The 23,567-nt window shown below is 41.9% G+C and overlaps 1 protein-coding gene across 2 annotated transcripts in view; it reads right to left on the bottom strand.

The window, feature by feature from the left end:
- The window catches only part of Parl (presenilin associated rhomboid like), a 28,262-nt gene extending 10,710 nt beyond the window's left edge, over positions 1 to 17,552 (bottom strand). The window contains exons 1-5 of one of the 2 annotated variants that reach the window (XM_048453751.3): positions 17,389 to 17,552; positions 12,921 to 13,116; positions 12,228 to 12,368; positions 7,710 to 7,758; positions 859 to 954 (exon numbers count right to left, since the gene is read on the bottom strand). In XM_048453751.3, coding sequence (XP_048309708.1) covers positions 859 to 954; positions 7,710 to 7,758; positions 12,228 to 12,368; positions 12,921 to 13,116; positions 17,389 to 17,507 — 601 coding nt within the window. In that variant the 5' untranslated portion in view covers positions 17,508 to 17,552. The other variant, XM_085685319.2, reaches the window with a different exon arrangement.
- Between the last annotated feature and the right edge of the window lie 6,015 nt (positions 17,553 to 23,567).

Here is a 23,567-nt window from a genome sequence, read left to right as displayed (position 1 = left end):
TAGTCAATTAAAACTTTAAATGAGATGGTTTAACAGAGCATTTCCTAATGTCTCTACTTAAGCAGCCAGTGAACATTCTGAAGTTCAAAAACTTGTCCTTATCACTGTAGCATGAGGAAATTACTTCAATTACAGACACAAAATTACATAATAACACTGTCCTCAAAAAAAAATAAGCCTGTAATGATTATAGATCTTAACTTCAAAATTTTTATTTTAATTCCTTTTAATTTAAGTGTATGGGTGCTTTGCTTGTCTGTTTGTATGTCTGGGTGTCCCTGGTGCCCAACAAGGTCAGAAGAGGGCAATGGATATCCTGGAACTGAGGTTACAGGCAGTTAGGAGTCACCGTGAGGGAGAATGAAATAAACCCTGGGTCCTCTGGAAAAGCAGTCAGTGTTCTTCACTGTTAACCCATCTCTCCAGCCATATATCTAATTTTTTGGGGGGGGGGGGGCGCACAAGGTTTCACTATGTAGCCCTATGAGTTCCAGAACTCTCTAGGTAGCCAAGGTTGGCCTCGAACTCAGAGATCCTCCTGCCTCTGCTTTCCGAGTGCTGAAATTAAAGGTTGTACCACCATGCCCGACCCAGACCATAATTTGTTAAGAAAAGAAAGAAGGGAGGGAGGGAGGAAGAGAGGGCGGGCACCTACTATGTGTAAAGCACCTTGCAGGCCTCTGGGGATGACAGCAGAAGAGAGACAAAGTGCTTCTCCTCAAGGAGCTTATAGGCTTTGCCTTTGTACTTTGTGCTTAACTACTACAAATAACTCATTCTTGTAACATTCTGATTAATACAAAACATATTTTCCATATTATTTCTACCTCAAAATAAATTGACACAAGATAAACTTACTTGATGCTGGGTTGGATGTAAAATATCTAATCATGGTTCGTTGCAGTGATGGGACCCTCCATAGGCAGAATACTAGAGCATTTGCAGCTATGATACCTACAAAATAGAATTGAACAACGTTAAATAAAAGCCAAGAAAGTCTGATCCAGCCCACCTGGCATTCCCTTGCCACAATTACATGAGTGCACTACGTATTTGGTAAGGGGGAGTGTGCTTAGAAGCACAAACTATGTCAATGCCTTTAAAGTGTCAAAACTGTCACATGGTGGTAAATCAAGGCTTTTCTGGAAAGCTGCAAATGCTCTAAGAACTGGCTTTTATTTTGACAGTTATTTATTTATAGCAGAACCACACACACAACTTTCAAAATCATTCTTGCCTTCCTTGTTGCTGCAGGGTCTCTATTGCTAACTAGTGTTGGGTTGTGTACTCCAGGCTGGCCAGCCTATCAACTTTAAGTATCTACCATGTCTCTTCCCAGTTTTCTCAGGGTCTCTTAGAGATGCCATCATCCCCAGACAACAGGAAGCAGTCTAGAAAACACGATGCCCACATTCCCAAGAGGTGGGATGGGTGGCTTTAGGTTGTTCAATGGAATATGGATGGTTATCATCGTTTAGGGGGTTGATTATAAGTTGTTGTTGGTCATGGTCAGGAGATTAGATTCAGGGATCTCTTTCTGAAGGAAAAATAGGGGGATCTGTATAAAAAGGATGGGCTAGAAGGGTGAATTGTTGAGTCTACTTTTGAACTAAAAAACAACTACCAGTCTGAAATATTTTACATTGGTAAGGATTTTATTACAAATTTAAGGGTTACTTTTGTTATAGTTTATATATTTTTATGTTCTTGTTTAAGGTGTTACACCTATGCAGCTCATTTAAAAATGTAAAATTTTAGTTCTTGAAAGCTGTTTAGTATCATAAAGACACACAAGTTAGTAGTTAGTTATCTATAACAATCAAACAAGTAGTCATGTTAGGTACGTATTCCAGGTCAAACAGAGCTAAATTTTAAATAGAAAGATGGTCTTCAAACACATCATAAACCTACAGAATATGGCATTTAAAATGTTTTTAATAACATAAGACTTTTCATGACAGTGAAAGATGTCTGCTTCTGGCAGCACCAATTTACTTTTAAACAGAATGATGGGAATCATAGAACTAACACAATTTGCTTTTATTTGTGGCAAGATTAGTCACTGAACAAGAAACTCTCCTTGCCTCGACTGCTGATAATATACTGTCCAAACTGAACAAGGAAGACACAAAAGAAAGTGACTGCCAAACTTTGCCAAGACAAGGTAGGATACTCCTTCAAAATTCTTGCTTCACAGAAAAGTCTGTTAGATATTATTCTACAGAAGTCAAAGATGAATGCCCCAACATTAATCCTTAGGTGACCATCCAGGCACCCAGCTGTCCCTGTTACTTTATAGTTTTAGAAATTGTTTGTTCTGCACTTTCTGCTTACTCAGGTAATATTATATCCTTCTTGGGTCTCTGATGGGGATTGAAGACTAGATAGTTATATCCTTTTGTTTGTTATCAGTTCAAAAAACAACCTACAAAAAAGATATAAAGTTTATAAAGATTGAGAGAAAAAAATAAACTGTTGATCTAAGAAGATGCTTTAAGGTCTAAAATGGTATTTTTAGGATAGTAATACAAGTCATGATAGAAAGTGGTTTAGGTTAAAACTTTGGACTCATTAAAATAGTATAAATAATACAGTACTTTCTCCGAATCACTGTGGGAAAATGGTTTTACCCTGTAAAGATTTGTTTCTTATACTTGTTTAATAAAATGCTGATTGGGCAGTAGCTAGGCAGAAAGTATAGGTGGGGTGACCAGGCAGGAAGTATAGGTGGGACAATGACAACAGGAAGAATTCTGGGAAGAGAAAAAGTCAGTCTGCAGACAGAGAAGAAGCCAGACACAGAACAAGTAAGATATGACTTCCTTGCCAAAAAAGGTACCAAGCCATGTGGCTAACACAGATAAGAATTATGGGCTAATATAAGTTATAAAAGTTAATAAAAAGCCTGAGATACTTGGCCAATCAGTTTATAATTAATGTAGACCTCTGTGTATTTCTTTGGGACTGAATGGCTGCAGGACCGGGCAGGACAGAAACCTCTGTCAACATTGAATTTGAAGATATACATGGACTATACATTGTAAACGTAATTCTTATCTGATAATTGTCCTTATTGTATATAGTTTTACTATGTTAGAGTTAAAACCTTTACTTTTTATTTAGATCTGATAATTGTTCTTATATATAGTTTTACAGTGTTAAGAGTTAAACCCTTTCCTTTTTATTTAGACAAAAGGGGGGAAATGCTGCAGAATACTTGTGTATACTGTAAAGATGTGCTTTCACTTCGGAGCCTTCTGATTGGTTTAATAAAGAGTTGAATGACCAAGAGTTGGGCAAGTGAGAATAGGCAGGATTTCCAGGGAGAGGAAGAGGAACCTGGGCACACAGATATTGCCAGAGACTTTTAAGTCAGACATATGGAACAAAATAGAGATTACCAAGTCACATAGCAGAATGTAAATTAACAGAGACTTTTAGTTATAAGAGCTAGTTGGAAAAAGCCTAAGCTAAGGACAAGCTTTCATAATATTAAGTCTCCATGTCATTATTGGGGAGCTGACAGTTCCACAAAAGAAATTCTGACTATATTTTAAAAAGCTTGCTACAGGGTTGTTTAGGGAATCCCCCACTCCCACCCACCCAAAGTCAGGCTGAAAATCTAAGCAGAATAAGAAAGTAGTCAAAATGGAAAAGCACCAGTGTCAAGTCTACTCTGAAAAAGGCTACTTCAGATTTCTCCTTTACCTCACAGACACCAACAGAGTAAGTACATAAACTTCTTTCTGAGCTGAGGACTGGCTCAGTCAGTAAAGCTTGCTGTGCAAGCACGGGGAACTGAGTAAAATACTTAATATCCATGTAAAAATTTTTTAAAAATTTAAACAAAGATGAGTGCAGTCATGCACTCCTTTAATCAATCCCACATGGATGGATGGAGACAGGAGGATCTTGGGGTTTGCTAGTCAACTGGTAAGCTCCAGTTGAGTGAAGACCCTGTCCTAAGGTGGAGAACAACTGAGGAAGAGGCATGATCAACTTTTGACCTCCACATATATATTCATGGCTGTATACAAACACACACATGCACACCTCTACCATTTTACCCTAATCAACTTGGAGACTATGGAGATATTTCTGATTAAGACCAAGAAAACTTCCAAAGCCAGATACGATATTCCACACCTATAATCCCAGCACTTGGGAGAAGACAGAGGCGGGGAACAGCTGCAAGTTCCAGGCAAGTCTGGGCTATACAGGAAGACCCTTTTTTGAAATAATAACAATAACACAACAATAATGATACATTCCAAAAATAATAAAATTAAAAAACAATTTGAAAGGAGCTTTCTATCCTACCTTTAAAAAGTGACTTTTCAAGAACAGTCACACAAGGACTCCAAAGCAAACACCAGTGATGATCGATGCTTAAAAGAAATCCCACACTAGCTCATAATTGAGAAATAGATATTTATTTAGGGGTAAACTCACAAATCAGAATTCTCTGCTTGAATGGTGGACAGAGATCTAATCCAACAATCCAAATGAGCAGCTAGGGCAAAGAAAGAAGAAGGAGCGGACGCAGGCTCTCCACCCACATATATAAGAGGCCATGCCCCAGTTGGTGGGTAACCACAAGCTGCGAGCCTTCCTACAGCACCTTCCCCTTTTGTTTAAATAAGAGAGTTCTAAGCCTAATACAAAATTATATACAATCAGAACAAATATCCTATCCTAACTAGCTTAAGTCTTATATAAGAAATAATTTAGCCAAGTCAGGAGAGGAAAGTAACTACAATTATCTAGTCTTCAACCCCATCGAAGATCCAAGAAGGGAAATAATATACAGCTATAAATATATATGTGGAGGCCAGAAGATCCTGGACCTTGGTGGCCAGTAAGTCTAGTCAAATCAATGAGTTTCCAGTTCAGTGGAAGACCTTGTCTCAAAAACTAGGTAGAAAGCGACCAAGGATAACACTGCATAAGTCTCCAACTTCACCCACACATGCACACATTCACCCACACAAAATAAATGAATAAAATTAACAAAACATAAAAAGTAGAAGGATTCTAGGATAGAATTCTAATTTTTAATTGCACTCAACTGATTTTAAGATATGGGGTTATATTATGTAACTCAGGCTAGGCTAAAACTCAACACAATCCTTTAGCCTAACTCCCAGAGTGCTGAATCGAATTCACCATGCATGCATGCCCCTCCCCGTGTGTGTGTGTGTGTGTGTGTGTGTGTGTGTGTGTGTGTGTGTGTAAAGTAGTCCAGGCTAGTCTTGCATCACTAGGTAGTCAATCATGACCTTGATCCTCTGCCTCCACTTTCCCAGTGCTAGGCTTACAGGCAGACACTACCACTCATGAATATTTGCAGTTTAAGAATTGGCCTCAGGGCTCTGTGAAAGCTAGGTGAGCATTCTACCAACTAACCTACATCTCCAGTGCCTGACATTTTTAAAAGATTTGTATTATCTTTAATTACATGTATGTAATTGCATGTATGTGCTGTGTCTGAATGTGGGTATGTGCACACACAGAGCAGCTGGAGCCCTGTGGAACTGGAATTACAAGTGGGTGTAAGCCACTGGATGTGGGTGTTGGGAACCAAATTCATATTATCTGAAGAGCAGTAAGTAATCTTAACTACTGAACCATCTCTACAGCTCTAACTTCTTTTAATTAACTATTTACTGATATGGAAAAATTTTGTTTTTGAAACAGACCAGGCTAGCTTGAATTTTCAGAGATCTTCCTGAAAAGGTGTGGACCACCATGCCCAGCTGAGAAATAGTTTTAAAGTTTGAACCCAGGCCTTTTCATATATTAAATGGGAGAAAACCTATGGTCCTCGAACACAGAACATAGCGACTTTGAAATGCAATAAAAATGCTGAAGGAGGGCTGAGATGGCTGTTCTGATATTAAACCTGGTAGCCTGAGTTCAATCCCTGGGTCACACACAGTTTAACAACTCCTGATAGTTGTCCTCTGACCTCGACATAGGCATTCTGTGTTATACGCACACCTCACACACACACAAATAAATAGAAGTAATTTGGGGGGGGGGAGGACAGGAAAATACTGCAGGTTTGCTACCCTAAAGAAATGCTGTTAATTTTGGTTGGTTTTTGAACACAGGCAAACAAAACATATTAATCTCAGTGGAAACAGATATGCTTCTCTACAGAGCTACCTCTGAAGTGATGATATTTATTAGACCACACTGCCTAATCAGTTCTACAACCTTGGCTACAGCAACTTGAAAAGCCTTACTCGGCTGACTCAGGGTCTGCCGCCACTACGTACACAGTATAGGCTGAGCTCACCGTTGTCCTTAAGGTGCTTACATTTACCTTCAAGGTAGCTGGTGTCATTTATGAAAAAAAACCATGAATTCAGAAAAACAAAAGTGCTTTCTAAAGAAAGCATATCGATCACACCACATCAGGTTCCAATAAGGTGAGGAAAAATTAACCTTATAGAAGAAAAATTAACCTCATATAGAAGAAACAGTCTAAATTAAGAAATGCAAACACACTTTTATCTACTAAGAAGTTAAAAGAAACAGAGTACCAATAAGTCTAACCCTGTTTGAGAGTAATTAGAATCCGACTACTCTCTAGAAATCATGTTTACTACTTATGTAACTGTACAGAACTTACAAATCCATTTCTTTAAGTTTTTAAGACCACAAAATATCATAAAACTACTACATTGAAAAGTCAGATGTGTCTTTCCATAAAAATGTAGAAAAGCAAGTGTTTGGTGGTTCACACCTATAACCCCAAACTTCAAGAGGCAGAGGAGAGGCAGGCAGATTTCAGAGTTCCAGGCCAGTGTGATCTACAGATTCTGTCTCTTCACCCTTCAAATCAGGGGTGAAAAGAAAAAGAACAAAATAAAATCACCATGGTCACATGAATTACATGACTGCATGCTCACATTTAAGGGAACCTTTTGAACATGAGTTAATAGGCAGGAAGGTGGACTTGGGTTAAAACTAACTTCTATCTTACTAGCCACTTGACTACAAAAGGTTCTTTTTCATACATTTTATACATGAATAAAATTCTCAAACAATTAAAAAGGAGAGAAAAGTTCGTTCTCTAGAAGCCAGTCTCCTCATCTACAAAGTAGAAACAACTTCATTGCAGCTCGGAAAGTTGAGACTCCTGGGATTTGAGCAATGTCTCCTTTGGCTTCTTTCTTGTTCTCTGTATTCAGTGCAGGCCTCAAGCCTGTTATATTCTCTTAAACTTATGATCCTCCTGCCTTCACCTCCCAAATGCTAGGATTACAAGCATGTGCCATTTTCCTGAGTCTGTGCAGTTGAACCAGGGCCTTGCTAGGCAAGCACTCTACCATCTTCTTTAATGGGGAATTACAATTACCCGTGAACTATTTACAAGCAGTACTGTTTATCTGGTTGATATCATGCTATATACAAACTAGAAAAGTGATCCAGGACATCTTGAAAACATTGTCCAGACTTTGATAACGCCTTGCTATATAACACAAACTGATCATGATCTTTCTGTCCTTCTACTACCGACGTGGGCCATCATGCCCACCTCACACGACTCTGCACTATCACAGAGGCACGTAGGTACAAAGACTCCCTGTCGTCTAAGGTACCAGTGAGCACGGTATGAAAGCCATTGCCTGTGACATACTGTACCTTTCGTTCTGATTTCTCTTCCTTTGAATGGCTAAAACGTGTAAGCTAACACAAACCTGTCACAGTCCGCTGGCCATCACTTAGGCTATTCCACCACTTGTTAATCTAAAACAGAAGGAAAATTGCATATAACTCTATGTGAACACTTCAGGCTAAGGGGAAAGGCGGGTGCTTTTTCTTAGGACTGAAACTATTTAAGAAAAAGAATTCCCTATCAAATGAAACGTTTTTCTTGTATTACATACTCCAGAACTCTTTAAAATAATAGTGGCTGTGACCAAGAAACCTGTCAAGCCAAATTTATCAACCGCTATGAAGCCTTTGGTCACAACATTGTTTCTCAATTTTAACTTGGAGGACCAGAAACTTTTTTAACAGTATTAATTTCATGTCTCCTAAGCATCACAATCTTTTACAATTTTTAGAGAAAAAGTTTACTGTCCTTGATAAGTAACTAATTTCATCCAATTTCAGTATCCCTTGTTGTTCCCACATATTTATTTTAACATTCCTCCTACTGAAAAAGTCTTTTAACAATTCCCTAATTATAGGTACAAATATAAATGATTAACTACAGGGAAAAAAGAGCTAAATACTGAAAAATGCTGTGAAAAACACAATAATGTATGCAGTACAGAAAACAAAACATACAATTACACATAAAACTGAAAATTCAATGATAGAATAAGAATGTGTTGCAAGGCATTTATAAGACTACAAAAAATTAAAGATTCAAATCAACCGTATACTATCTGCTGTTTTAAGACGACAGCTGTGCTGTGCTGTGCTGTGGGGAAATGTTTAAGCCTGCATCAGTATCTGTGTCCTCTTGACAGCATGTTTTATACTCACACACTCTCTACAGAATCACTGCTCAGACATCCATTTCTAAACTCCAAGTGCTGCCAGAATGCAGTAATAAAGGCTAGCTAGCAACACTGTCATGAGGCCTACCGAGAGAGACAAGCACTGAGCCACACTACAAGATGTAGGAGCTAAGGTCCTATCGAGTTTAAAATTGCTAACTAAGAGCTGGCAGTGGTGGCAAAAGGCTTTAATCCCAGCACATGGGAAGCAGAGGTAGGTAGATCTCTGGGAATTTCACATCAGCCTGGTCTACATAGTGAGTTTCAGGATTATGGACTATACAGTGAGACACTAACTCAAAATAAATAAATCAATAAATAAGTCAATCAATCAATCAATCAATAAACTTAACTTTTAAAAAACAAAAAATCTAACTAAGAAACTGGAGAAAAGGCTCAGTGGTCAAGAGCACTTGCTTTAAAACTATGAGGATTGAAGTTTATATCCCAAACCTTTGTAAAAAGTTTCAAAATATCCAACATACACTGCTGGCCTCTGCCACCTCCCCCAACACACACACACACACACACACACACACACACACACACACACACACACATGCACACACGTACATATACACACAAGATGTATATCTTAAAATAAAACAAAATAAAAAAAATAAGAAAAAAGTTACAACTAGGTACAAGAAATGGTGTCAAGTGCCTAAAGTCCTGTTATTCAAGAGGCTGAGGCAAAAGAAACACTTGAGTCCAGGAGCTGGTGGTAAGCGTGAACATCAGGGCAAAACCCATCTCAAAACAGCAGGAAAGGGCTGGAGGTCTGCTCAATGCACAAGAGCACCAGCTGCTCTTAAAAAGGAACTGTGTTCAATTCCCAGCACCCACAGAGTGGCTTGTAACCACTGGAACTCGGGTTCCAGGGCATCCAGTGTCCTCTTCTGACTTCTGTGAGCACCAGGCATGAACATGGTGCATACACATAAACGCAAGCAAGGCATTCATACACATAAAATAAACTAAATCTTCAAAACATAAAATTTGAACTGTAATTTTCACTAAAATTGTCATTTTTTTTTTGACAGAGTCAGTCTCACTGTTGAGGCCTGACTGTCCTGACACTCAGAGATCGCCTGCCTCTGCCACCGTACCTGGGACCACATTTTTAATGCAGTAATATCACTCACTTCAGAAGACAAAAAAGATCTTACAGATCTTTTTCATTTTTTTCATTTTCATTTTCAGAATATGCTTTGAAATATTTAGGGACCAAATACGCTGATGGTTTCTTTCCAATGATCTAGTAAGGGAAGGGAAAGGATGTGCTGGGAACTACTGTTTGACAATAGCAGGCTGCATTACACCAGCCTCTCTACTCCTCCATCTGAAATGCTTCCATGTGTAAAATGTTTAAGTAAGAACTATTCTAGGGCTGTGATGTGCCTGGCATGCACAGTCCTGAGCTCCGTAGCAGGACACAGAAAACAATTTGCTAGTTCACACGTATCAGTGCAGCTCTTGGGAAGTGGAGGCAAGAGGATTAGAAATTCAAGATCATCCTTGCACACATAATATATTCAAGGCCAGTCTGAGCTCATATTTGACATCTTGTTTCAAAAACAATGCTAATTATGAAACTGAACCAGACGTTCATATGAAAAGTCAAGACTAAAAAGGAATGGCACCCTAGTGTGCATGCGAATCCATTTCTGTAACTGTAACTGTGAGTCCCCAGAGCTGCATGTACAATGGTGCAGGCGGGTTTCTAAGAATCTGCTTTCTAACTAAGAGATTGCTCTGTTGTTGAAGCTTTCCTCAAACTCCCGGACTCAGAAATCTCCAGGTAGCAGGGACAAAGGCCAATGCAACCACGCCAGGCTAGGACTTCATCTTTTCTCTTGTATCCATAATTGTTTCAGTTTTCTTTTATAAACATAGATTTTAAATCCAATAATCTACCTACCACTTGTTTAACTATTATTAAAAAGAGAGCTACTTTTGGATTAAGGTTTTATATACGTATCACCTATAATTCTCAGGAAAGAATTTAAAGAATCATGGAGAGGTCAGCAGTTGAGCAGACTTGCTGGCCTTGAGTTCAGTTCCCAGCACTCACAGCACTCACAGTTCACACTCCTCTGAAACTCCAGCTCCAAAGGATCTAATGCCCCCCTCTAGCTTCCTTGGGGACCTGCAAATATGTGGCATACACACATATAAGCAAAAATAAATCTTTTGGGGATTGGAGAAATGGTGCAGTAGATAGAACACTGCTTTTCCAGGACCATGGTTCAATTCCTAGACCCACATGGTGGGTCACAACCATCTTTAACTCTAGCTCCATGGGAATCCAGAACCATTCTTCTGAGCTCTGAGGACACTGAACGCACATGTTGCACAGAAACACATGCAGCTAAAACAAAACACACTTTAAAAAAAAAAAGGAAAAAAGAATTTAAGAGCCCAACAAACAAACAAAAACTAGATGCTTTGCTGAGCCTGTACAAGGCCCTGAGTTCAAGGCTAAGCAGGTGGGGAGTATGAAGCTTGAAAACAAATGGATGTGGAGGGGCTGGACAGATGGCTCAGTGGTTACAATGGCTTGGGGATTGGCTAGGCTTCCAAAGGACCTGGGTTCTATTCCCAGGACCCACATGGCAGTTCACAACTGTCCGTGACTCTGGTTCCAAGGAATCTGGCATCCTCAAATAGACATCCATCAGACAAAAACCCCAATGTACATAAAAAATAAATCTTAAAAAAAATGGATGTGGAATTAAGTATGCTATCAATGGCCTCAGTACCCAGTATGTACTGACAAGTAAAAATACTGTATCTAGAAACTTTGAGAATTCAGTTAAGAGGAAAGAGGGTATCAGCTTCATACAAAGTAAACACAACTCTACAAGCTCTAAATTTGCATCTCTTTCTGGCATCCCATCCCAAACACAGTCAGAATATAAAGCAATGGGAAATTACCAGTCCATAAACAGCATGCCAGAGCAGCTTTAAAATCTACTTGATGGCTGTCTACAAGGCAAACAGGCACGTGTGTGTGTGTGTGTGTGTGTGTGTGTTTGTGTGTGTATGCACATATACATACATTCATATGTTTTCAATCTCTGTGATCTTGTTAAAACTAATTTAGCAGGGTAAAGAGAACGAACACTGGCTACTACAGCAGGACTAGAAAAGAGCCCCTAAACCTTTTTTTAACTCTCTGTGGTGACTCTGACACATGCAGGCTGAAGGACAAACTTGTGATTGTGTCAATTACAACATTGCCAGACATGCATTAGTAAATACCTACTGTGCTTAAAGGACACAAAAGAAGAATGCTATGGCTGGAAAGCTGACATTAAGTCAGAATGCTTTCTAGAGCCAGGCCTCAGTAGGTACAAGACAGTCAACCTGAGTTCCAGCCCCAGAACCCATTATAAAAAGCTGGGCATGGTAGCACATGTCTTTATTCACAGCATTTGGGAGGCAGAGGTGGGTGGATCTCGAGTTTCAGGCTAGGCAGGACTACAGAATGAGACCTCGCATCTAAAAAAAACCAAACCCTCCTCCCCAAAAAAGCAAAAAACCATTCTGTGACCACCATTTTAATACCATGTCACTCACCCCCACCTTTTTCCAACACACACAACAATAAACATTTAAAAACTAAACAGAAAAAGAATACTTTCTAAATAATCAGACTCTTAAACTGTGGTTAGCTAGGATAAAGAAAGCAAGGTTTATTCTCACCTCCTTTCTGAGGTCTCCTTCCTTCTGCGGTCGTATGCTATCCAACCAGTCAGCTTTTATACCATCAAAATAACTCTGGACCCTGGATTTCAATGATTCATATTGCCAAATAGCAGCTGATCCAAATGCACAACCTGTGAACTAGAGAAAATATTTAAATACTCTGAAAAGGAAATACATTTCTAGACAGTATTCCACCCAGCACAGTAGCCTACCGTGCTCCTTTATTTTATTTATTTATTTATTTATTTATATTTTCGAGACAGGGTTTCTCTGTAGTTTTTAGTGCCTATCCTGGAACTAGCTCTTATAGACCAGGCGGGCCTCGAACTCACAGAGATCCACCTGCCTCTGCCTCCTGAGTGCTGAGTGCTGGGATTAAGGGCGTGCGCCACCACCACCCGGCCCCATGCTCCTTTATTAACTTCAGGCACCCAGGCCTATTTCTAGTCACAGCTTTCCAGATAAATAAAATACCAACTTAGTGCCATCTAAAAAGCTAAATGAAACAGGAAGCTCAGAAATGTCTTCCTCAAGGCTCATGTAATAGGTCTGAATTCTGAAAGCAATTATTGGATTGATTCTTTAATCTGAAGTCCCACTGAGCCCCACCCATCAGTTCTTACAGAAACCCGCCCAGGGCAGTACTTGAATACAAAGCTAGCAGGAAGCTAGGAAAATATGAGCTCTTACCCCAACAGTGAAGAAAAAGGGCTTCACAAGAGTCCTTATAGGGTAGGGGGAAGGGTAAAAGACGGTCTCTTTCAGAGGCGGGATCAAGGCACTTCTCTTATATGCTTCCCCACTTGACCCCGGGTCTGATCTTCGAGGTTCAACCTTTCTTGGTGCTTTTCTAAATCCACATTTTTGCTGAAGAAGTAAGTTATACCTGTGTAGGATGGGTAGGCACCTGGTTAGAAACAGTGCGGCTCACAGACAACAATCCCTAGGAGCCTCCTTTGGCCTGGGTCGTCATCATCTCACTTTATCTTCACAGCAATCCAACAATAGCAAAGAATCTCAAGAAGGTGTCTTTTTTTACCCAACATAATATTTTTACTATGAGAAATTCACATAATGCCCCCGATCACATTCACCTCCCCATTTTCCCATGTCCACCCCACCCACCTCCCTTGCCACCTACCCCAAAGGAAAAAAAAGAAAAAATGTCAAGACCAATGTGTGTTGCCCATATACCTAGCCACTGGAGTATGGTCAAACTGCCAGTGGCCAGCCTCTTGAAGAAAGCAGAGTCCTTCCCCACCCCAACCCCTGCCAGAAGCCATCAACTGTGAAGAGCTCCATCAAGGAGGCACCCTAATCCTCCCGGGAAAAACACAACACAAACTAGAGCAGCTCGGAGGGCGCACCACTGGGCTTTACTTTATAAAACCAGAAAAAGAATCCCTCTAGTCTCCATATGGATTCTGCTGTCTGAGAAAAAAACTATAGAAGTTGTAAACTATTTCTTTGTGTTTCTATTTTACTTTTTGAGCATGTCCTCATACTTACCCCACAGGGTTGGAGGTCTCTCCTACCTAGTAGAACCATAAACTGTCAGCTTCGATACATATAAAATAACTTTGCTTGTTTCAATTTTGGTCAGTTTCCAAGAGAAACATTCCTTGCAACCATAACTGTTTCATTTGATGAGTACTGATCATTAGGAAGTGATAGATTCCTCCCACCTCTCCCCTTATTTCACTGTTTTAAGGACACCAACCACATTCAAAACCAATCTTGCTTTTGAGTCCTTTTAACTCGGTCTTCTCAAAGCATCTGACACTACTAACCAGAGCCCCCAGGCCCAGCTTCTGTGTGTCTGTGTGCTCTACTCTTCAAATTGATCTTTCACGCTGATGGTTCTATTCCTGAACTCCTTAGTAGTAGACATGCATGCACTCAAAGGCTCTAAATTCCTTGATCTATGCAAACTCAACCCATGAGAATTCTTTAAGTACACTTTTCTTTTGCTCTTATTCTCATCACACCCTAAACAAGAGGCTAAGGAAGAATAGTGTGCTCCTGACTAACCCAGACTACACCTGAAAGCCCTAGTTTTGTTAGGAAAAAAAGAGAGAGGAAGGGAGGAAAGAAGGAAGTGGGGGGACTGAGATATAAGTCAGTAGACCACTTGACTAACATGCATGCGGGCTTGGGTTCAACCCCCAACATAGTACAAACCAGGAATAGTAGCACACACCTGTAATCCCAGCAAACAAGAAATGGAGGGAAGCAGAACTGCTACATATAGTGTCTGAGGTCACTCTGAGCTATGTAAGACTGTGTCTCAAAATAAATAAACAAAGCTTTTGGTTCCTAGTCTAGTCCCCTCCTGCATGCCTGGATTACATTTAAGAATTGGATTTCAGAGGATTATCCATTCATTCAACCAATGCTAAGGCTGCTCTAAATAACTCTAAAGTCCCTTCAATGCTGTCAACTCTCTTCAATGACTTCAGTCTGATGAGAAAACCTCATTTTTCCGGTTTTCCGTATGCTATATGTGTCAAATCATCCAGAATGTGGCTAACTGAAACCTGAATACACATCCCTAGTTTCTGACTGTCTCTGTCTCTGCCTCTGCCTCTGTCTCTCTCTCTCTCTCTCTCTCACACACACACACACACACACCTCTCTCCTACTGGCTTGAATAAGGAATACATAAAGCCAAGAGAAAGGTCAAAGGAATTTACACTTAAACCTTACCATTTTCAAACTATAGTCAAGACAGCAGCCATTTCCCTCAAAACACCTTAGATAAGTGACTACCATTCATCTAAACTATCATCAGTTTTACAGTCAAATGCCCACCTAAATGACTTTTTTAAAGCTTTGTTTTAAATTTAATTATATGGATGAGTGCTTTGTCTACATGTATGTCTGTGCAACTCATGCGTACCTGGTGCCTGTGGAAGCCAGAAGAGGACTAACAGAATTCTAAGACTGGCATAAAGGTAATTGTGAACCACCCACCATGTGGGAGTTGAGAATTGAATCTGAGTCCACTAGAAGAGTATCCAAGGCTCTTACCCACTAAGCCATCTTTCTCGTCCCCAAAGCTTTATTTTTATGTGTATGGATTTTTGCCTGTATGTATGTTTACATACTACTGCATGCCTGATGCCAGCAGAGGCCTGGAGAGGGTGTTGTATCCCCTGGAACTAGAGTTCCAGACAGTTGTGAGCAGTCTCGTGGGTGCTGGAAATCAAACCCAGGCCCTTTGCAAAAGCAGTGAATGCTCTTAACTGCTGAGCTATCTCTCTAAAACCCAATGATTTTAAAGAGCAAAAGTAGATCTGATAAATAAAGCAATAAGTAATCAAAACATGTAATGTCACTTCGGACCAAACCAAAGGATCATTACCAGAACGTATTTATTGTACAGACCTAAAGTGCTGTCCAATACTGCTGAGTTCTCTTACCAGAACAGGAATTAAGAAGAATATGAATTCAATAGTTTAAACTTATCAACTATTCTTTCTCCTTTTAAGATAGGGTCTCATGTGGCTTAGGATGGTGGTTCTTTAATTCTTGACCCCTGAGTCTCAGACTCCTGAGTACTAGATTACAGACTTATACTGGCTTTGCTCCAGTCTCCTGAAGTACAGTACACGCTTACTAGTGAATGGAGTTCTTTCTTGGTGATCATTCGTCTGTTCTGAGTGGAAGTAGTTCTAAAATTAGCATGCAGAATGATCTGGGCCTTGTGGCTCTAAGAAGGGCCCAGGAATTTGCATTTTACAAGCATTTCATGTTGTGATTTAGAGGCCTATAAAAATTCAAAGTCCCAAGGCACCTGTCAAAAATCGTTTCCATATTTATAGGAGTTGCATGATTTTATGATAGAAGATTTCAGTAGTCCACAAGTACTAAAATACTTATTCAGTCTTCCACAGGAAACAAAAAAATCATAGGCACCTAAGTTTGAAAATAGAAACATGCATGATTTTCCAAATGAATAAAATCCAAGGGAAGCAAGTGGTTGATTGGCACCTCTGTGGGTGCAGTTTTGTTAGGTTTAAATGACAGTCTTTTAAAAAGTTAGGTAAGATACTCCACAAAGTAGTAAATCAGGCCTATTGTTTTCACTGTCTGTTAACTCAAGATGTGTTTCAGGAAAATAATCTTGGCCTTCAAGGGTTGATATGGAGCCAGGCATGATAGCTCATGACAGTGATTCCAGCACTCAGGAAGAGGATCCCTGCAAATTCAAGGCTAGCTATGTATGTATCTTAATTTCCTACTGACTAGCCCACACGTTAACAAAGACCTCAGGTTCCTTGGTGTTCTCGTCCCATCAAATCAGGTAGAAATCACAAAGTTGAAATCTTTGGTTGAAATTTCAAAGTCAAAATTAGTTCTTCAACAGTTGAAAAAAAAATTTTATTACACCTAATGCAAAACTGGCCGACCTGAAAGGCCATGGACTTTCCTGGGCAGTATTAAGATGACTTTCTTTCCAAAGCTATCCATCAATACCAGAGTCTCAACTCTTTAAAAAAGAAAGAAAAGAAAAGAAAGGCGAAGGAAGGAAGGAAGGAAGGAAGGAAGGAGGGAGGGAGGGAGGGAGGGAGGGAGGGAGGGAGGGAGGGAGGGAGGGAAGGAAGGAAGGAAGGAAGGAAGGAAGGAAGGAAGGAAGGAAGGAAGGAAGGAAGGAAGAAAAAAGCTTCTCTCGGGCAAGGCATTCCCCCGACTCCGTGCACTAAGAAGGCACACGGGTGGGGCACGGGCTTTACGATTACCAGTCACAGGAAATGAAATCAGACTTCAGCTACCCTACCAGCTCTGTGACTGCTTCACTAAAAAGCCAGTTCAGTATTTTTCCTCTCAAGAATATGAACCGGACACGCAACTAACCCCCAGAAGTTAGTTCCCCTTCCCACCACGTCCCTCGCAACGACTGGGAAAGACTTGGAGAACTCGGCCTGACTCAGCCGGCCACCGCGCATGGCCGGGGCGACACCCTCAGAAGTAAGAAGGGAACGAAGGACCAAGGAAAAGCGTGTCGGAGAGAAGGCAGCTCTAGGGACGAACTCGTGGACAACGGAGAGCCAGGGCCCCAGGCGGCCACCGCGGCCACCGCCGCCGCCGGTCTCCCGAGGATGCGCGCGACCCCAGCCCAAGGGAAAATCGGGAAGCCGGAAGCGGCAGTCATTACCTGCGTCCGAGCAGCCGTGGGGCCTGGGCCACAGAGAACTCCGGGCAGCCGCCACCCACGGGAGGTGCCCACGCCTGACCGCAGCCCCAGCCTCGCTGTGCCCAACCTCGCAACGCCATCTTCCCAACCTCTGCCCCACCATGGCCCGACCTTACCAATCCCAGCCCCAGAACCACTTCCGGGGCGAAGGAAGAGGAACTGCCTAGAGCGCCACCTGGAGGCGGAACCGGTTCCGGCCGGCCGCCGCTCGGACGAGCCCCAGAGTCGAAGCCCCTGGTGGGCGTGGCTGGGAGAAATTGGAGCGTCTGAGTGACACTGTGTCAGACACCCTCAGGTTAATCGCAAGGCAATGTTTGCTCCCGAGGCTCCGAGGCACCGGTGAAATGACTTGCGCGTATAGAGCTTGTCACTTGTCCTGCATTACCACTTCTTGTTATTCTGATACCCTCATACACAAGAAAGGGTGTGTTTAACCCAAATTTAGATTCTAGTCTGTCAATCAGCTCTATTTCCTGTTTCTGCATCCCCCATGCCTTAGTTGCAGCCATCCCCAGCCATTGGTCATTTTTCTTTTTTTGTTTTTGTTTTTGTTGTTTGAGACAGGGTTTCTCTGTAACTTTGGAGCATATCCTGCAACTAGCTCTTGTAGGCCAGGCTGGCCTTGAACTCACAAAGATTCGCCTGCCTCTGCCTCCCAAGTGCTGGGATTAAAGACTTGCGCCACCACTGCCCGGCCATTGGTCGTTTTTCAAAGGTACTGATACCAGAATTGTTAGGGTCTAATCCTGTACACTGGCAACCCTAACAAGCGAGGCTTGGCCACTGGTCTCCAATACGCTGATTAGACAGTCAAACAGATAGGAAAAAGCGGGAAAAGATTTTTTTCAGTGGGGCCACACTGAGGAAAACAAAGAGGTCCAGTGACTCCCCAAGTTCATCTTCCAGGTCTAACATGAGGATAGATCTTCAATAGAAGGCAAGAGGTATACAGTAAGGAAATTGTGTTCCCTCACCCTCACCACTGTCTCAACTCCATTCTGCAGGATGGCCTCCTTGACAAGCTGTAAATCTTCCCGAGGAAACAAGTTCCTCTTCTAACTGCCCCCAGAGCGGCAATCTTTTTTTTTTTCCTCCCAATATGAGATTTCTGGAGTGGTTCCATTTTCTTAGGGTCCATTATTTCAATGGTCTGATAGCCAAAGAGACGTAAGTGGCTCTATCTTCACTTCTGCTGGTTGCTTCTGTGGGGCTCAGGGCAGCCTGGTCACAAATATGTGGGGCCCAGGCTGCACAGCTGCCATAGCAGCCAGCACAGGGTGGGGGGTGTTCCAGAAAAAGCAATAAGCCACCACCCGTTGATAGGGTCACCTGCCAGCACACACCCGTTGCTTTTCACCAGGACACCCTTAGACAAATGTCAGCCAATCAGGGGTCCTGAACCATAGAAATCCCATGCCCCTACCTTTGCAACTATAAAAATCCAACCCCAACTAAGCTCAGGGCTCTCCCATCACACCAATACACTGGACACACAGAGTTTCCGAGTTTGCTAACTTGTGTCAAATAAAGGCTCTTTGCTTTTACATACAGGACTTGGTCTCCTAGTTGGTTTTGGGGGAACTCTGTGATCTGGGCATAACAACATCGAGCCAGGATAGAAAAACTATGAGAAAATTAAGGAGGCGTGGGAAGAGAGAAGAGTTTCCCATTCTCTCTCTCTCCCATCTGACAAGAGTTGGCTTGGTCTCTAGCCAGCCGAGAGTCAAGCATCCAGCACTATTAACATTTGCTGTGAAGATAATATTCCTTTGTAGTCAGGATGTTTCAACAATAACAATGAATCATGTTTAATGCCTAATCATGGTCTTTTTCCTTTTCTAGATATAAATATACAGTTTTCTAGGACTCCCACAATAAACCCCATTAATAGGAAAAGACCTTTCTTAGCTCCCTCCGCAACCTTATGATCATGGTTTACACTGTTAAATTGTAATCTATCAGAAGCACCCCCAGGACGGTTCTAGCATCTCATTTATCTAGAGGGAAAAAGATGATGGGGGTATTCATCAGAAACTCTTTTCTTATTGGTGGTACAGATCTGGGCTGGGTGTTTCTAGGCGTCAAGAAAAAAATTAAAAGCCTATACAATATGTAAACCATGAAAAAAATCCTTATTCAAAGCAGAACGAGAGAATAAGTCAGAACACACTGTAGAACTTCACAAGAGTGAAGATACTTAGGGGACCCCAATCATTGTTTGTAGCTTCTATTTGTGGGGTTCAGAGAAGGAGGAGTTTGGTTGCTAAGGGACACAGCTTGTGTGACTATTTTCATTCACAGATTAAATGCACAATTTTATTTTATTGTGCATGCCCCCAAAGTCAGTCAGTCTAGGCTAAATGGACTAAGCCAACAGACTAGAACCAGTGTGGGCCAGGCTGCATTCATACCGTGTATTCCCACCCCTTCCCACTTACTACTCCTTTAGTTAATGTGCTGTTGTTTTAGCAGAACAACTCTGACCTGCTCTGTTCTTGCCTCTTCTCTACCTCCCCCCCCCCCCCCCCGCCCACTCCATTCTTTCCTTTTTCACTTTCCTTCTCGTGGGTTTCCCAGACATCACAGGCTGACCTGACTTACAGGGTCTGTGTCTCAGCCTCTCAAGAGCCTGGCTTATTTTAAGTTATTTGGTTGTATTGCTTTATCTCTCCTTTCTGCCCTAGGCAAAATGGTCAAATAGTCTCATCTCCACCCAATTTATCGCTACTGTTACCCTCGATTGACTTTTCCCTCCTCTAATTTTTCTGTACCAACCTAATACCAGTCACTTGACTTACTTTGCTTTTTTCTTCCCATTCACACAGTGCTATCAGTGTTTCTTTTTTTGTTTGTTTGTTTAGATTATTTTTTTAATGGAGGCTGGAGAGATGTCTCAGAAGTTAGGGGTACTTGCTGCTTTTCCAGAGGACCTCAGTTCACTTCCCAGCACTCAAGCCAGATGACTTACAACTGCATGAAACTCCAGCTCCAAATAATCCTCTTCTGGGCCCTGAAGATGCACACACATACGGGTATTTAAAATTAAAAGCATTTTAAAATTTTATTTTGACAATTTAACAAATGTATAAAATGTATCTTGATCATATATACTCCCAGCTCCTCCCTCCCCTCCCCATGTTATGGGCAAAGTGGGATCTTTGGAAGTAACAGAGGCTTTCCCTCATACTTCGGGTGAGCATAACTTGGAGTCCTAGGGTCTTTGACAAACCAATGGCCACAAAAAACAACCCCTGGATAATGGCTTTTGTTTCACAGTCTCAAAGAATGAAACTTATGGACAATAAGGGGTGAGTTTAGGAAGGTGTTCTCTATAGGATCATATACAGGAACTTAAAGGAAGAAAGAAGAGCTCCTACCAAGCAGGGTTAGGCTCCAGAAAATGGCATACCCCCAAACTGTTAGCCCAGGGGCTTTCCTTAAGATTCTATGGTAGGAGCAAGGAACGATGAGGTCCCTGAGTTTCTGGACCAAGTTACTAGTCTCTGAACCACTGGATCTCAATTCTACCACATTCAAGTCCTACAATGACATTACAAATACTTCAACAGAAAGAATATAGCTAATTTAAAACACACACACACACACACACACACACACACACACACACGGAGGGGGGGGGAGTCAAGCACGGCAATAAATGCCTTTAAACTTGGAAGGTAGAGGCAGGCAGATCTCTGTGACTTTGAGGCTAGCCTGGTCTGCATAATAAGACTCTGTCATAAAGCTACCATGAAGTAGCAGCAACCACAAAACCGTATGGAAACTCACTATTTTGGGAGCTGATTTTAAAAAGAACTAGAACACAGATTGTAATGGTCTGCTCTGTCCCTTTAAGAGACAAGCTATGCCCACTCCATCCCCCATCTGCCGAGGCAACTGATTTTCAGCTTCCAGCCTGAGTCCCTTCCTTTCTGACTCCCTCTCAAAGAGGCAACTTCTGTCTCTCCCTTCTCCCCACTTCTCCCCTTCCCCCTTCTCTGTTTTTCTCTCTCTGCCTCTCTCTCCCTCTCTCTACTCTTCCCCATTCTTCCCTTCCCTTCCATAACCCACTAAATAAATATTCAACTTCACTCTGCATGGCATGCTTATCCATGTCTCTGTCTCTTGCTCACTGCATGGCTCCCTGCCCGGGACCAGCCACCTTAGGAGACCTGCAGCATGGTCTCGTGGCATGCCCATCTGTCTGTCTCTCCTTGCCATTGAGGTGTTTCTCTCCATGCACCTCCCTGCCTGAACCTCATGGTCCATGCAGTCACTTGGGGAACTGCTCCATCACTACCTGGGACTAGCTGCTCTCAGACTCACTGCCTGCTGCCTGCTGCCGTTCAGGGACCTGCAACGTGGTTCATGGCCCACAGCCACTCAGAGATCCGCAGCATTTTACTTAATCCATTACACAGGTACCCCCAAAAGACATGTTATTAAATGAAAATCTCAGGGCTAGGTGTGGTATACTGTTGTGAACCACATGGCGACCGTTTGCTGTATTGACAAAGTTCTAGCATTTTGACATTGCAGACCACAATTCTCCAGCACCTTTTAACTTTCAATTTTAATGGTTCTCACTGTTATAATTTTTAAAATGGTACCAGAGACAGGCATCATCATGGTCACATGGAGGGTTTTTTTTATTGGGGGAACGAAATGGAAAGGGAGGAGGAAACAGAGAGCCAGGTCTCTGGAATAGGAACAGCAAAGGAGAAGAAAAGAGCAGAAGTGGGTTGGGGAAGGGAGAGACCAGAGGTGGGTGAGGACACCTCTCATAAGGGGTCATAGCGTACAGCAGTAGTGTTGTGAGGACTCGGAGCAGGTCAGGTCCTGCCTGGTCCCCAAGGGGCAGCCTAGCATAACGCCTGAATGCTGTCGCTATGTGTTATCAGAGTTCCCTTATGCCTTTTCCTTTCAGAAGTTTTGTGTGGACTTTGAAGAATGAGACTATATAAAATGGCAGCCTCTTTAAACAAAATAATTATTTTGAGGGGAAAAAATCCCCGCCCCCTCAGAACCATATACTGTGATGACTCTACACACAGGACACCCTGTTGACCTCTCTTGATTATACCAAGAACAGGAATGTCAGAGATGCTCTAGACACACCTGATCCCAAGGACGAAAAGCTTCCAATTCAAATCCAGAACCTGAGGCCATTAAGGACAAGAGTTGGCTTAATGAGTATAGAAATCAAAATGGTATGGTATAATGAAAAAGAGTAAGACATCAGGACCTCCCCTTTTGGGGGTGTATGAGGGATTCTAGTAGCACTAAGACACAACAGAGCACAGTTAGGGAACAGCTCAGTACAAACGCTGCATCACGCCCCTTGAGGAAAGTTCCTGCAGGTGATCCTGTGGCCCTTCCCTTGATGTAAGAGGGCTCCTGATAGAGTTACTGAACCTTTGAGAACAAACAGCATTTAAATATTTGTTGACCATATTGTTCTTTCCTTTTTTTCTGTTTTTCTTTTCTTTTTTATTTTTTGAGACAGGGTTTCTCAGTAGCTATGGAGCCAGTCATGGAACTTGCTTTTAGACCAGGCTGGCCTCGAATTCACAGAGATTCATCTGCCTCTGCCTCCTGAGTGCTGGGATTAAAGGTGTGTGCCACCACTGCTTTTGTATTGGAAAAAACATTAGAATCAAGTTAATGGTCACTTTCAGTCCCTGAATCACTGAGTTAAAAGGTATAGCCTTTTTTCAATGAACAGTGCTGGCAGCCATTCTGATTCACCCTCCAATAGTGCCTTCTCTCTCTGCCAACTCCACGCATCCTCTTTGGGACCCGAACCCCTACCAAAACTGGTCTCTTCAAGCTATTATTCAGAAAGTCCTACCCCAACCCCAGAAGAAGACAGTACAGTCTATTACCATTGTTCTCAGTTTCCCACCGTAACTATATGATGAGATTCTATTGCCGCAGCCAGATCTGATTGAACGACAGAGAAAGCAAGCTGGAAGTGACCTGGAAACTTCCTTCCTGCTGGCTAGCTTTCATCGAGCCAGAAAATGCTGTGCAGGCCACTTTGGGAGAAAAGCCATTAATGGTGGATGAATGTTGAGTGATGTAATGCTGACCTACCCACTGGGGCAATTATGATATGAAGTTTATGAGGGAAGCCAATG

Source organism: Myodes glareolus, chromosome 2, assembly GCF_982192425.1.
Source record: "Myodes glareolus chromosome 2, mMyoGla1.1, whole genome shotgun sequence".
In the NCBI taxonomy this organism is placed as follows: domain Eukaryota; kingdom Metazoa; phylum Chordata; class Mammalia; order Rodentia; family Cricetidae; genus Myodes; species Myodes glareolus.
The sequence above is the reverse complement of the archived record's forward strand: the minus strand, read 5'-3'. Positions and strand labels throughout refer to the sequence as shown.